Below are 15,449 nucleotides of genomic sequence, written 5' to 3'. Positions count from 1 at the left end.
CAGAAAAGGCCACAGAAAAGGCCACAGAAAAGGCCACCAAAGGCCGCCTCCCCTGCCCGCCGACCAGCCAAGCATTTCAATTTAATAGGTGAGCAGAGCCCGGGGTGAGGAGGGGGCTGGATCCCAGCCCGGGGCTGCTCTGCTCCCTCCTCCCGCTGCCCCCGCTGGGGCCGGGGATCCCGCCCTGCTTCCCCTCGGGAATCCCTCCGAGCAGGAGGCTTGGGGAGGTGCTGTCACCCCAGCGGGGAAGCCGAGGCACAGCGAGGGACACTGACCCACCCCCCCCAAAGCCCCCAGCAAGATGGGGTGCGGGGCCGGGAACGGAGCGTGTCTCCAGGTGGGAAGCAGGACCCCGGCAGGGAGGTGAGTGGGGTCCCGAGCAGGGGCCACAGCCAGGAGGGGAGTTACGGGGGTCGTGGTGGTCCCCCCAGGCAGAGAGGGACAAGGGGACAACCCCCCCTAGTCCCCCCCCAGCTCCCGTGGGACGTGTGATGAACGGGAGCATCCTTAGAGCTGCTTAAATCCCAGTGACCCAGTTTTTCCTGGAATCCCGTTAAGTCCCTGCAGCCCGTGTGGGTGAGCAGCTGCTGCCAGGGGGGCCAGGAGAGGGTGGCACCTGTCCCTGCCACCCCTCCCTGCTCCTCAACACGGGGGTGACACCCCAGGGTTACAGCTGTTCTGGGGGAGAGGCTGGTCCCCCACTGCCCCTTTGCTGCCCACCGAGGGGCTGGGCTCCTGGGGAGGGACAAAAAATGGGTGGGGAAGGACAAAAATGGGTGGGGGAGGACAAAAAATGGGTGGGAAAGGAAAAAAATGGGTAAAGGACAAGCAAACTTAGTCACCAACTCACCCAGCAAGGTGGGCACCTCTGTGTCAAGCCAGGGTGGATCTGGGAAGGATGGGCTGTGCTGGGATGGATGGGATGTGCCAGGATGGATGGGATGTGCCATTCCAGCCTCACCTCCAGGCAGAAGGGGCACAGCAGGGGCAGCTGCAGCCCCATCTCCAGGCAGGGGAGCTGCCTGCTGCTGGCCACCAAAACAGGGATGAGCCAGGTGACCATTTTTCCCAGCTGCTTCTTCCCCACACGGGAGATCTTCCTCATTCCCAGGCAGCATCTGGTTGGATCCGTGGGGAGGATCCCAGGGAGGAGTGGGGAGTTCCTGCAGCCCAGCACACACAGCTGCAGCTCTGCTGGTTGGATTCACTCCTCAGCTGCCCCATCCCACCCTGTCTCACCCCACATCCAGCCCCGCTGACTCCCTCCAAGGGCAGCTGGAGAGGTGGGATGGCCTCCCCCACCCCACCATGCCCCTTCCCTCCTCTTCTTCCCAGCCCTGCAGGCGTTTCCCACCCACAACCCCACCTCTTTCCCAATTCCCAATCCCTTCCAACATCCCTTTCCCTACACGTTTCTTCTCCCCTCACTCCTGCTACTCAGGTTCTCTGCCCTGCTCAGCCAGGCTCCTGCTCCCCCCAGCACATCCCTCTCCCCCCAGCCATCTCTTCCTGCTGTGTGTCCATGCTGTCCTGGTGCTGCATCCATGATTTTACCTGCCCCACATTCCCTGTTGGAAGGGGAAACAGCAAAACCCCAAGCCCTGATGGTGCTGGGCCAGTTCCTGGCACCACATTGTCAGACCCAAGGGAATCATCTGCTGCTCCCAACACCAGCCCTTGTTTTTCAGCAACTCATGGGAAGCATCAGGAAGGTTGGAAACACGTAGAGCTGTGGGTTCAGCTGCCCCTGCCCTGGTGGGGGGCTCTGCACCCCCAGCTCCAGAGCGTGGTGATGGATGGCTTCGTGTCCTCTCTCCTGAGGAGCCCCGAGTTTTGGCTCATGGATGAATCCATCTTTGGAAGAAACTTGGCTCCTGTGGGAAGCGGGATGGAGGGGAGAGACACGCCCCCCCCAACCCCAAAAGGGCAGAGTGGTGAAATTTGGGGGGGATGTGGGGTGTGTGCTTCTGATTTCCACCAGCAGAAGCCGAAGCTGCCGGGGGTTTCGCTGGATGGAAACGAGGAGCTGGGGATGGACAATCCCAGGCTGTTTCATCCCCAAATCCCACCAATATCCTGGGCAGCTCCATGGAAAGGAGGTGCAGGGGCAGGAGGTGGTGGTGATGATGTTCACACCCTTGTGGGGGGTGGGACACCCCAGGATGGGGACAGAGCAGACCCAGGGAGCAGGGCCACCTCCACCAACCACCCCAGGCTGCATCCCAGCACTTCCAGGAGGGCAGGACCCCACACTGTGCCCCCCCGAGCTGGGGATGGGGACCTGGCACCCACCGCCCACCCTGGGTGACACGGAGAGGGGTCCTGGGGCAGCAGGGACCAGAGCTGCAGTGTCTGTGTCAGGAGGTGGGAGGCAAGAGGCTTCACTTGGAAAAGAAAAAAAGAAAAAAACCCAAAAGTTTTATTTTGAGATCTTTCCCTTTGTTTGTTTGTTTGTTTTTGTCATTTTCTGTGGCAGGGTTGGTTTTTTTTTTCCCCTCGTGTCGTTTTTACTTGTCTGTCAAAAAAAAAATTTAAAAAAAAAATGGGGTGAGAGTACAAAAGAAGTTGTTTGCAGGAGGGCAGAAGGTTTAGAACCCACAGCTGCAGGAACCCAAGCAAGAGCCACGGAGCACGAGCCCCCCAGCCCCCCGGGACACGAGGAGCCCAAGGACCACCTCCAGCCCTCGGCGCTGCCTTCTGGTTCTTTTTTTTTGCCTGTTTTCTGGGTTCTTCCCTCTGTACAAAACACACCAAAGCATGCCAGGGAGTGGGGGAAACGACTGAGAAGACAGGGAGCTGAGCCGGGGCGGCAGCTCACGTCAGGTTGTTCTGCAGGCAGTTGAGCTCGGCCCCCTCCTGCTCCCCTTTGCCGCCGTCGTGCCGGGGAGACGTGGAGTTGTGGATGTTGAAGGGCTCCTCGTCCTTCAGGCAGGATTTCAGGGAATCCTGCAGCTTGTGGGGAGCGCCGGGATCATCCTGCTGGGAGAGACGGGGTGTTGGGGGGGTGGTCAGGAGGTGACTGCGCCTGTGGGGACGCTGGGGTAACGGGGGAGGTGAGCAGTAAGTGGGGCTGGGTTGAAGGCACCGATGGCCCAGCCAGCAACCAGAGCCAGGCTCTGCATCCTGGCAGGCAGGACACCAATGTCCCACCCCCCCCCAGCACACATCTCAGCACGGGGTGGGGGGACATGGAGGTGACAGCAGGGACTCTGCCCTTCCCCACCACGGGTTCCCCACCTCGGGGCACCAGCAGCACCCAAAGCCGCTCACCAGCAGCACCCAAGAGCCACGCCAGCCACCCCCCCGACCCCTCCAGCCATGCCCCCCACTCCCGTTTCTCTTCCCACTTCCAGCCCAGCTCCTCTCATCACCCCTGCACCAATTAGCAACTCCAGAGAGGTTGGGTTTATTGCGGTTCGTTAGCGGCACAGCCAGGATGTCTCTTCCCAACGTCCCCCCACGGCTGCCGGGAGCATCTTCACCCCCAGGGCTGGGCTGTGACTCCCCAGTGCGTCCCACATCCATGGGGAGAGCAGAGCCCCAGCACCAAGGCTGAGCTCCAGCTGTGCTGGGTGACATCTGAACAGTCCTGGTGTCACCAGAGCTGATGGATGGATGGATGGATGGATGGATGGATGGATGGATGGATGGATGGATGGAGACACCCAAGGGCCAGCTCATATGGGGACAGGAAACCTCCATCTCCTGGGCAGTGACCTCCTGGCAATTCCCAGCTGGCCCGGGGTCATTCCATAGGCTCCTTGGCAATCCCCACAGGGGCTGCTGGGCCATGGAGGGCTTTGCCCATGGAGGGGCTGCACCACGTGTCCCCAAAAACCCCTTTTTCCCAGGGGTGTCAGCTCCCACTGTCCCCTCCGCATCCTCACTAGGCCACATTCCGGGCACCAGGCTCCGTCTCCAAATCCCAGAAGGGATGAGGGAGGGTCAAACCCCAAGGAGATGCTGGGGAGTGACCCCAAATCCATCCCAAGACTGGTCCTCTGGGCTCCAGGAGCCTCTTGCCGGGGCCGGCCCGACCGGCGCTACGGGGACAGCGGCTGCGGGCAAGGCTGGAGGGACCGAGGCTCCTCCTCCTCCTCACGCCCAGCAAAGCTCTTGGCTTCTCTCTGTTTCGGGTTTGAAAGAGAGAAGGTTGGAAGAGCAGAGCTGGGGGGGACATGGGTGGAAACGTCTTGCCCACACCAGCAGCATTCCAGGGTGTTTCCTCCTCCGATCGCTGCCGGTGCCGCCCGCCGGTGATCATAGAATCATCCCAGGATGGTTTGGGTTGGAAGGGACCTTAGAGACCATCCAGTCCCACCCCTGCATGGGCAGGGACACCTCCCACCAGCCCAGGCTGCTCCAAGCCCCATCCAACCTGCCCTTCAACACTGCCAGGGATGGGGCAGCCACAGCTTCTCTGGGCAACCTGGGCCAGGCTCTCCCCACCCTCACAGCACAGAATTTCTCCCTCACATCTCATCTCCAGCTCCCTCTGCCAGCTGGAAACCCTTCTCCCTGCTCCCATCCCTCCCTGCCCTTGTCCCAAGCCCCTCCCCAGCTTTCCTGGAGCCCCTTCAGGCACTGGAAGGTGCTCTCAGGTCTCCCTGGAGCCTTCTCTTCTCCAGGCTGAACACCCCAGCTCTCCCAGCCTGTCTCCAGAGCAGAGCTGCTCCAGCCCTCCCAGCATCTCCGGGGCCTCCTCTGGACTCTCTCCAACAGCTCCATGTCCTTCCTGTGCTGGGGACCCCAGAGCTGGACACAGAGCTCTAGGTGGTGCCCCAGTGATGCCCCAGCTGAGGAGCACTGTTTGCCAATATCCCCCTCACCAGAACTGCCAGCAACACCACCTGTGTGCAGAGCCAAAGCCACCAGCTCTGGATGGTGGCTCCCCAGGGTGCCACACGGACAGGAGGGGACAGGGCAGGGGGACAGTGGGGTGACACCAACCCCCTACCTGGCCTGGTTTAGGTACTGAGGGGGAAGGGTGGCACGACAGGACCCCACAGAGAGGGGACAGAGCAGTGGCCAGGGTGGGAGGGGGACAGGAGGGTGCAGAGGGACCCGGTGGTGATGCCACCCCCAGCACCCCAGGGACTGTGGGGACCATGGCAGCGGGGCAGGGGGAAGGACAGACAAGATGTCACCAGTCAGAAGGACACACGGGTAGGACACTGAGGAAGGGGACAGTGACAGAGAGTGTCCTTACGTTTGGGTGGGAGCCCTCGGCGATGGTGGAGAGGGAGAAGTTGTCGTTGTGCAGCTCGGATGGGGTGCGGTATCTGCAGGGGAGGGGAGAGAGGGGTGAGGCTAGGGACCCCCCCCGAGCGCCCCCCAAGCCCCACAGGCACGTGTCGACTCCATGTCCCAGAGCTGGGGGCCTGGGGAGGGGGATACATGTCCCCAGCTCTGGAGTTTGGGGCTCAGTGTCCCCAGGGATGGAGGCTTGGGGCTAAATGTCCCCAGCTCTGGAGTTTGGGGCTAAACGTCCCCAGCCCAGAGGAGCTGGGGGGCTAAATGTCTCCAGAGCTGGAGGTTTGAGGTGAACGCCCCCAGCTCTAGGGGTTTGGGAGCTAAATGTCCCCAGGGGTGGAGATACGGGGCATAAATTACCTCAGGTCCAAGGTTTGGGGGCTAAATGCCCCAGATCTGGAAGCTTGGGGGCTAAATGTCCCCAGACCAAGGGGCCATTTGGGAGTTTGGGGGCTAAATTCTGTAAATGCCCCCAGGAATGGAAGTTTGGAGCTAAACACCCCCAGACCTGGACGTCTGGGGGCCAAATGCTCCCAGATCTGGGGGGGTGGGGGCTAAATGCCCCAACATCTGGGGATTTAGGGGTTAAATATTCCCAGCTCTGGGGGTTTGGGACTAAACACCCACAGCTCTGAGGGTGTGGGGAGGCTAAATGTCTCCAGATGTGGAGGCTTGGGGCAAATGCCCCCAAATCTGGGGACTTGGGGGGGCTAAATGCCCCCCAGATCAGGGGGTTTAGAGCTAAATGCCCCAGCTTTGGGGTTTGGGGGCTAAATGTCCCCTAGGGATGGAGATTTGAGGGGCTAAATGTCCCCAGATCAGGGGTTGGGGGGGCTAGCAGCCCCCAGGTCTGAAGGTGCAGGCAGGACCTGCGGGTTCCCAGGGCTGAGGAGCGAGACCCAGGGGCTGGCAGGGAGCTGCGCTGCTAATTACACTTGGCACTGCCAAGCGCTAATTAACAGCTCGTTAGGGATCCAGGCTGGGAGGGTTTTTTTCCCTCCTCCCTGGCTCCAGGGAGGTGGGCAGCAATCGGTGGGGCGGAGGGTGACCCCAGCCTTGGCCCATGCCAGCCTTGGCCCTGGGGGACACGGGGGCCATCTCCGGTGGCCTCTGGGCAGCCTGGCCAGCCCAGCTGGTGGCCCCAGCTCCCAGCGCAGCAGATTAACTGGTGCCAGTCAGGAGAGGCTTTAAAGGATTAACTGTGGTGGAGCAGGAGCCACAAAGCCACGTCCCCACCTCCCAACACCCCCCCCCCCCCAAGTCACCCCGTGTCATCGCGACGACACGGCCGGGAAATGATTGTGCTGTGATGATTGGGGTGGCAGCAGGGAAGGGTTGGGGACATTTTTTGGGGGGGGGGAGGGGGGGGGTGTCCCACTCACTTGGTCTTGCGCAGTTTGCTGTTCTCCGTCTTGAGCAGGTAGAGCTTCTTGGCGAAGAAGACAGTGAGCATGAAGAGCAGCAGCACCACCAGGGCAGCCGAGCCCACGGCCACGCACAGCACCTGGAAGTCGGTGACAATGGCCTCGCAGCGCGTGCCCTTGTGCCAGGTGTAGTCCTGCGTGTTGCACCTGAGGTGGGACACACGCAGACACACACACACAGAGTCAGGGACACCCCCCTGGCCCCCCCAGAAACCCACCACCACATGTCCCCGTCCCACGGAGCGTCCTCAGGGTGTGGGGTGGGGGATGCTGACATTTGTCATCAGGGAGATTACATGGCAATGAGATTAAAGGGTCCCCAAGGGCCACCCTGAGTGGGGTGACACCCCCCTCACCACCCCCAAACATGAGGTGGGGGACAGATGCCAGGAGTGGGGTCAGGGTGTCATCCCCAGGTGATGCTCATCCCCAGGTGATGCTCATCCCCTGTACCCCCAGATCCCACCTGCAGCCCTGGCAGTGGTGGGGTGAGGGTGGCCATGGGGAACACCCAGGTCCCCCCGTGTGGGTGAGTTTGGTGGCAGCCACTGGAGCCGCGGGCACAGCTGGGAACAACCTGCCAAGGCTGCTGAGCGCCGCAGTCCCGGAGCTCTGGGTACTCAGCCCTGACCCAACTCCTGCCCTTTTGCCCCTTGGGGGGCAGGGAAAGCCCCTCGGGGCCCCGGCAGGATGGGGCTGCGTGGGGCCAAGGGATGGAGAGACTGGGAATGAGGTGCACAGGGGTGGAGAGGCTGGGAATGGGGTGCAGGGGGGATGGAGAGCCCAGGAATGGAGGGCAAGGGACATGGAGAGGCTGGGAATGGGGTGCAACAGGGAATTGAGAGCTTGGGAATGGGGTGCATGGGGAATGGACAGTCCAAAGATGGGGTGCATGGGAATGGAGAGCCCAGGAATAGGGCTCTTGAGGATGGAGAGGTCAGGAATGGGGCGCAAGGGTAATGGAGAGGTTAGGAAAGGGGTGCATGGGAATGGAGAAGCTGGGAATGGGGTGCAAGGGATGAAGAGCCTGGGGGTGGGGTGCAAGGGATGGAGACCCTAAGAACGGGGTACAGGGAGGGATGGAGTGCCCAGTGGTGGGGTGCAGGGGGATGGAGAGCCCCCTTTCCGCCCCCGCCGCCCCCCAGGGCCCTGGGGTGCCCGTCCCTTACCGGCAGAAGGCCCCGTGGCTCTCCACCAGGTAGCACTGCCCGCCGTTGTGGCAGTAGCTGGGGACCAGGTCGCAGAGGGAGCGGCAGGAGCTGTTGTGCCGCACGTACCCGCTGGGGCACTGGGAGCCGTTCTGGGGCCGGGCCGTGGGGCTGCCCCCCAACACCCCGGGGGGCTGCGGGGGGGCCCCGTCGCGGCGGCCGGTGGGTCTGGGGTCCCTCGGGGCCGGCTGGACGCCAGGCAGGGCCGAGGCGGGGGGGCGGCGGCCGTTCTCGTCCTCCAGCCCGCCGTCTTCTTCCTCCTCCTCGTCTTCTTCCTCCTCCTCATCCTCTTCCAGCTCGTCCTCGTCGCCGTCGGCGTAGAAGGAGGTGGTGGGGTAGAAATCGGCTTCGTCGAAAGGCGTGAAGTCGTCGTAGAGCTCGTGGAGCCCCCAGGGCGTGGCCGCCCCCTCCGGCTCCCGCCGCCGCGCCGGGCCGGCCGCCCCCCGGCTGCCCCCGGGGAAGCCCCCCAGCCCCTCGCCCCCCTCGAAGATGTCGTAGTAGTCGACGTCGATGATCTCCGCGGCCGTCCGGTCGGTGGGCAGCTCGGCCGGGTCCGGGGTGATGGTGACGGGCTCCTCCAGCCAGGTCAGATCCGTCCGCCCGCGAGCCCCCTGCGCCGGGGCCGGGCTGGAGGAGCCCCCCCAGAACTCTGGGGAACCCCCCAAGTCTCCCGGGTCACCCAACACGGGGGTCTGTGGCGCGGCCGAGCCCCCGGCCGCCGGCAGCGAGTCGGATTCGGCGGAGTCGGTGGTCACTGCCGGGCCGGGGGGGCTCGGCGGGGCGGCCGTCAGCCCCCCCAGCCCCCCCGGGCTGGGCAGGGAGGTTCTCGTGGGCCTCTCGCCGCTCCCCGGCTCCTCGGGGGTCCCCAGCGCCCCCGGCACCGTCCCCCCGGCGCCGGGCCAGGTCACCGCTGCTTGGCCGTCTTCGGCCCAGCCGGATTTGGGGGGCAAAGCGCTGGTGTCCCCCTCCCCGATGCACCCCCGGCACCCCTCCGGGATGGCCGAGGGGCCTGTGGTGGCCGCCGTGCCCCCCTCGGGGGGCTCTAGCTGGGGTCCTGCCGGGGGCTCCTCGCCCGCTGTGGCCCCCCCGGGGCCGGTGGTGTTGCTGGCGCCCCCCGGGGGGTCTCTGCTCGCCGGGTCCCCGCGCGGGGGGGGGCTGCGCTCCTCCCAGGCCTCGGCCTCACTGGCATTTTGAGGGAGCCGCTCGGATGCTGGAAGGGGACACGGAGAGAAAGACGGATCAGAGCTGGTCCCCGTACCCTGGCGTGGCCGTGGCAGCCTTGGGGGGGGGGGGTCCCAGCGGGTCCCCACCCCCCAAGCACCGTGACAGGCCATGTGGGCTGGGGGGGGTCTGCACCCTGAGTCTTTCACAGCCTCCTCCCCCGGAGACCCAAGGGGCAAACCCTGCTGGGTCCCCCCCACCCTGCAGCTACAACAGCCTCAGTCACAGCCTCCGAACACACCCCCCCCCCCCCCAGCCGCACAGCTCCCCTCCCAAACACAGCCCCCCCCCCAAGCCAAGCCGCCCCCCGACCCAGCTCTCCCAGCCCCCCTGCGAGGGGAACCAGCCTCTCCCCCTCCCCTGCAAGGGACCCAGCCCCTGAGAGGGGCTCCAGCCCCCCCGCCAGGGCACCCGGCTCCTCCTCCAAGGCGATCCAGCCTCCACAAAGGATCCAGCCCCCCCTCCAAGGGGATCCAGCCCCTCCCAAAGGGATCCAGCCCCTCCCAAAGGGATCCAGCCCGCCCTGGAAAAGGACGCAGCTCCTTGCAACGGGACCCAGCCCCCTTATGAGCAGATCCAGACGCCCCCCCCCCCTCCCCACTCCAAAGGCTCGTCACTGGGGGCATCCCAGCAAGGGGATCCAGCTCCCGGCAAGGAGGATCCAGCCCCTTCCATGGGATCCAGCCCCTTCCATGCGATCCAGCCCCCCCGCAAGAGGATGCAGCCCTCTGCAACGGGATCCAGCCCCCCCCCCCAACGGATCCAGCCCCCCGAAAGGATCCAGCCCCTCCTCCAAGGGGTTCCAGCCCCCTCCGAGGGATCCAGCCCATTCCCAAAGGGATCTCCCCCCGTCCCCGGGTGCCTGCAGAGGAATGCAGCCCCTGCCCGGGACCGCGGAGACACCCCCCCCCCCCCCCCGCCTTGCGCCGCTTCCCACCGGGGGATCCGGCCTCACCCCCACCCCCGATCCTCCCCATCCCTCCTACAGGTGCCCCCTCCCCCCCCCCCCCCAAACCTCTGCGCCAGGATCGGTCCCCGGGGCGAGGTGACCGATCCCCCCGGTGCTGGATGCGGGGCCCATCCCGGGGCGCAGCACAAACCCCCCCCGCTACCCCCCAAAAAAAAATCCCGGCCTCCCCCCCATCCCACATCCCCGGTACCTACCGAGGCCGCCGATCGCCAGCAGCAGGGCCAGGGCCAGGGGGGCGAGGGGGGCGCGGGGCCGGGGGGCCATGGCCGCATGGAGGGACCGGCACCGGCAGCGGCACCGGCAGCGGCTCCGCCCGCGCCCCGCGCCCCGCGCTCCCGCCGCCGAGCGGGGGGGGGACCGGGGGGGGAACCGGGGAGAAGGGGGGGGAGCCGGGATGGGCGGGGGGCGGTGGCAGAGACCGGCCCCGCCCGCCGGGGGACGCGACGGGGAGCGGGGGAGACGGGAACGGGACAACGAAACCCCCCACCCCGCTCCTCGGGTTCCCAGGAGGACACGGGGACAAACCCCCCCCCCCACCCCCCGGGAGACCCTTTCCAGCATCGCCCCCCCAGCACGGGGAGCGCCCATTTCCACACCCCCACCCCAAATGCTCCTGTGTCGGGGCACACCTGCACCAGGACCCCCCCCCCCCCCCCGCTCCTCAGCATCGCCCGGAGGACCCGGGGACCCCCCTCCCCCCAAAGACAGCACCGGGGGACCCATCCCAGCTCCCACCGACCCCCCCCCCCCCAGCATGGGGATCTCTCACTCATCACCTGCCCCCTAAAGTGCTCCCGGGGGGGCAGGGGGGACGATGACGGGGACATCCCTGCACCGGGACCCCCTCACACCCTCCCCGGAATCCCCGGGAGGAGCCGGGGACCCCCTCCCCAAACAGCACCGAGGGACCCATCCCAGCACTTCCCCCGCCCCGCCCGGCACCAGGATTCCTCATTCGCACCCCAAAAAACCCACTTCTGCACGAGGGTGGGTTCCTCTGCACTGAGACCCCCCCCCAAAAAAAAATTCCCCCAGCATGGGCGGGGCCCTGCACTGACCCCCCCCCCCCCCCAACTGCTCATGCCTGGGGGGAGCACCCCAAGCACTGGGCACATCCCCCCCCCCCTCCCAGCACTGGGATTCCTCCTTGACCCCCTCTCAAACTGCCCCAGCACCAGGGACAACCCCCCCCCCCCCAGTACCCTCAGCTGGTGCGAGGGGACCCCCAACCTGCACCCCTGAGCCCCCCCCACTCACACACAGCCCTGGGGGGGCCAGTACCTCCCCCCTGAGGACCTCAACATCGGGGTGAAGCCACTGCCTTGGGGTCACCTGTGGCACAAAGTGGGGGGGCAGGGGGTACAGGCAGGGGGGGCAGTCAGGGGGTGAGGGCGGGGGGGGCAGGCAAGGGGTGCAGAAAAGGAGGGGCAGGCAGGGGGTGCAGAAAAAGGGGGGGCAGGCAGGAGGCGGCACCACCACCCTGGGTGCAATCGCCACCCTGGCCCCACCTGTGAGGGGTGGTGGTGGTGGCTGTGCTGGGGACAAACAACCACGAATGTGGGGACACCCCGAGCTGTACAGGGGGGATCAGCCCAGGCCCTTGCCCGGGCGAGGGGCTGCACCCCTGCACCCCTGCCCCCCGGCCCCTCCTGGGGCGGGTGCGGCTTCCCAAGGTCACCGCGTGTCCTTCCCCCCCGCCCATGGCACAGGGAGGTGACAGCCAGGGCTGCTCCCACACCCCACATCCCGCACCCGGGAAGGATGCTCAGGGCAGGGCCGGGGGTCCTGGGGAGCAGTGGGTGCTCCTAGAGGAGCCCACTTTGGTGCCCCCCCCCCCCACCCGCAAGCCCCTGCGTGGGACCCACAGCAGCTCAGCCATGACCTCCCCACCATCCCCTGTCACCCCACACCACAGAGGGGCAGCCGTGGGGTGCTGGGTGGCTGGGGGTGCTGGGCTGGGGGGTCCGGGGGTCCCCTCTTCCCCCCCAGCAGCCGCTGCTCCTGGCCGGGCTCCCCAGGCTGGGAACAAGCCCCGCTCTGTCCCTGCTCTGTCCCTGCTCAAAGGGGGATTGAAGGGGCTGCACCTGCTTAATATTCCCCACGCTTCCGCCCCTGGATGCGTTTCCAAGGGGACCGGGCGAGGGGCCGCCGGGATGGACGAGGGGACAGGGCTGTGAGAGCCAGGGAAAAGGGTTGGGAAGTGACACCGGGGGTCCCACGTGCTGCCTGGGACTGGGGGTCCCTGCACCAGGACCCCCCACGGCAGCAGGAGGCTGAGGGAAGGCACGGGTGGGATGCCAGGGACAGGGATCGTCAGAGGGGCAGGGGGCTGGAGCCCGGGGATGCAGCAGCACCCACCCTGCACCCACAGCCCTGTCCAGCACGGCAGGAGGGTGGCTCTGGGCCGTGAGGGCTCATGGTGATCATGGTCAAGTGGTTGGTGCTCGTCAAGCCCACGGGAGCTTCCAGAAACTGCAGGGAACAGGAAGCACAAGGGGCCACCTGGAGACCACCTGGGGCCAACCCTTCCTCACGCAGGGGCACCTGGAGCAGGTAGCCCAAGACCACATCTGCCTGGAGGCTCCACAAGCCCTTGGAGCAGCCTGTGCCACAGCCCAGAGCACCAGCTCCTCCTCTCCAGTGGGGCTGCGTGGATCTGGCCCATGTCACCACACAGCCCTGGGGGACATCACGCAGGAGCATCCCCCCCACTCCTGGTGCCCACCAAGGGGACACTCCTGGGCCACCAGCCGTGGTCAAGTGGCCATTCACTGGTGTCCCCTTGGGGATAAAAACACTGAGAGCTCCAGCCTATGACACCATGGGGTCCTGAGAGAGGGCAGACCTTGCCCTGGATCCCACAGGGTCTATGGGGGACAAGAGGGTGTCAGCACCCCCAACCCCAGGCTGTCCCCCCCCCAGTCCCAGGGGATGGGACACACAGCTGGGGGAGGAATTTCAGGGTCGCTAAACACCCAGAGGAGGGGGTTTGCTCCTCTCCCCCCAGCCCTGCTCGGTGCTCCTGCCCACATCTGGCTCCAGCTGCCAGGAAGGGGCTGCCTGTGCCATGGGGAACACTTGGCTCAGCCCCACATCCCAGCTCATCCCAGCTGGCAGCTCAGGGCAGCCACGGAGCAGCCCCACGTTGGCACCTTCCTCCTTCAATCCCCAACAGCATCTGGAGGCAGATCCGCTCCGGCACCCAGCTGGGTGAAGGTGACAGGATGAATGAGGATCAGGGACACCCTGAGGACAGATGGAGGCTGGAGGGCAGTGCAGACCAGGCTCCTGGGCCTCATCTTCACCAGCTCCTTCCCATCAGCCTGGTAGGACTGTGCCCCCACCACCCACACCGGCTGCATCCAGACCTTGGGAATAACAGGAAGCTGATGAAGGGGCAGGACAGGCTGGGGCCAGCACTTCTCCACCAGCTTTTGCTTCCCCCATCACCTCCCCCTAGCCAGGCTTGACATCCTCCCTCCTCACCCAGGTCCCAGGGATGTTCACACCACCCACTTCTCCATTTTCTTTTTTTAAATTAACGAGTATCAGGAAAGTGCAAAAAAATCCTGAGCCCAGGGAACATTGAACTGAACTGATGGTCGAGGTCAGTGTTTCCACCCCAGCGCAGGCACCACTCCCTGGGACATGGGAGCAATTCCCTCTCTGGAAGCTCAGCCCTGAGCCTGAGCCGAAGGTCAAGCTCAGCTCAGCCAGGTGGGGTTTTAGGACAGGATTTTAGGACAGGTTTGCCATGATTGGGGCTGGTGTGGCTCTGGGGTGATGAGCCCTGATGTGACACCCGTGGCTGAAGGGAGGTTCAGCCCCGAGACTTCAGAATCCACCTTCAGCCTCCTCCCTGGGCTGCCTGCAACCTTCAACACCCCCAAAACACCCCAACATCACCCACCATGTACCAGCCCCCCACCATGACTGTCCCCCACCCTGAGCTGGCCTGAGAACCACCATCACCCAAAGTCCCAGGGATGGGGGTGATGCTGAGGATGGCAGGAGCAGCAGTGGGGAAAGCTCCATGGAGCTGCAACCTCCACCTGCCCGGCGCTGCTGGAGCCCTCTAGGCCCTCTCCCACCCCTGGTCAGAGAGATAAGCAACCTGTTGTCTTCCAAAAGAACAACCCTCCCTGGCCTGCACAAGGAGCTGATGTGTTTGGCTCAAAGTTTTGAGCAAGGCTGAGCAACCTGGTCTGGAGGGAGATGTCCCTGTCCCTGCAGGGAGTTGGGACTGGATGGTCCCTTCCAACCCAAGCCATCTGGGATTCTATGATTTGATGTTGTGGAGGCAGAACCAGGCTCGGGGTGGAGGCAGAGCCCCATTGTCCAGGCAGCCAGGGGCTCTGCTGGAGGGACAAGGCCCTTGTGCTGTCCCTGCTGAGCCGTGTCTGAGCCATGTCCCTCTGGGGCTGTGGGGGGACGAGGTGGGAGAGGCTCAACACCAGAACATCACGGCTCTAAGCTGCAGAGGCCAAGGAGGAACCTGAGGGAAATGGGCCTGAGCTGCTGGGGGAGAAGAGCCAGTGGACAGCTGGGCCTTCAGGGCTGAGCACCACGTCCCACAGACCAAGCACCACGCCCCGAGGACCAAGCACAGCACCCACCAGTTGTGTTCAACACCTTCTGTGTGTGTGAACATTGACACGGTCTGCAGGGAGTGTCAGGTTAAACTGCCAGGGCCTGGGGCGAGGCAGCTGGAGCTGCAGCACCTTCCCCACCTCCTTCCCAGCTCAAGGAACTGGGTCAGTTCTTGCCATTTCGCAAAGAGGGCACTAGAGGCACTTCAGAAGTGCTTTTTATCTTCGAGGTTTTCCTTTTCCTGCTGCTGGGAGCCAGGACCAATCAAAGCAGCTGCTCCACAATTAAGGACCCAGCCTGAAGACACCACTTCACCCAACAGAAAGTGAAGGAGAAAAGCTTGGGAGGGCAGAAGGGCTGAACCCTGGTGGTGCACGGAGTGGTGACCACACACCTTGTCCTTCTCACGACAGGTCCACGGGTCACTGACCTCCAAGACTCTGCTGCATCTGAAGTCAAAATTATAGCAGGGGAGAATCAGCTCCACGTTGAGCATCCTCCAAAGGCAGTGTCTTCTACAGCATCCTGGTCCCCAGCACCAGAAGGGAACAAGGGACTTCCATGAAACGTATCCTGCAGGGATGTGGTGGCTCATGTGGACAAGTGCTTGGCAAGGGGATGTCCCTCAGGGTCCCGAGCTGGGGCTGGGCTGAACATGCCTTGTGGAAGTAGCTGGTCCAGGTTGTCATCCACCAGATCACCCGCTGGTCCCACAGGCCAGATGCAGGAACACTTCTCCTCCCCTTGGATCCTGCTCCTCCCTGTGGATCCTGCTCAGCTCGG

At 64.7% G+C, this 15,449-nt stretch overlaps 1 protein-coding gene across 1 annotated transcript; it reads right to left on the bottom strand.

Annotated features, from left to right (window-relative positions):
* Positions 1-2,437: 2,437 nt before the first annotated feature.
* Positions 2,438-15,162, bottom strand: CSPG5 (chondroitin sulfate proteoglycan 5). Its single transcript, XM_051612721.1, has 8 exons — positions 15,061-15,162; positions 13,250-13,444; positions 12,446-12,548; positions 8,727-9,095; positions 7,847-8,639; positions 6,636-6,824; positions 5,210-5,282; positions 2,438-2,976 (listed from the first exon to the last, which is right to left on the bottom strand). Exons 1-8 carry the CDS (start codon positions 15,160-15,162, stop codon positions 2,815-2,817), a joined length of 1,986 nt encoding a protein of 661 aa, XP_051468681.1. The 3' UTR covers positions 2,438-2,814.
* Positions 15,163-15,449: the final 287 nt, after the last annotated feature.

Source organism: Apus apus, chromosome 2 (genome assembly GCF_020740795.1).
Source record: "Apus apus isolate bApuApu2 chromosome 2, bApuApu2.pri.cur, whole genome shotgun sequence".
Taxonomy (NCBI): domain Eukaryota; kingdom Metazoa; phylum Chordata; class Aves; order Apodiformes; family Apodidae; genus Apus; species Apus apus.
This window is presented reverse-complemented; position numbering and strand designations above follow the sequence as displayed.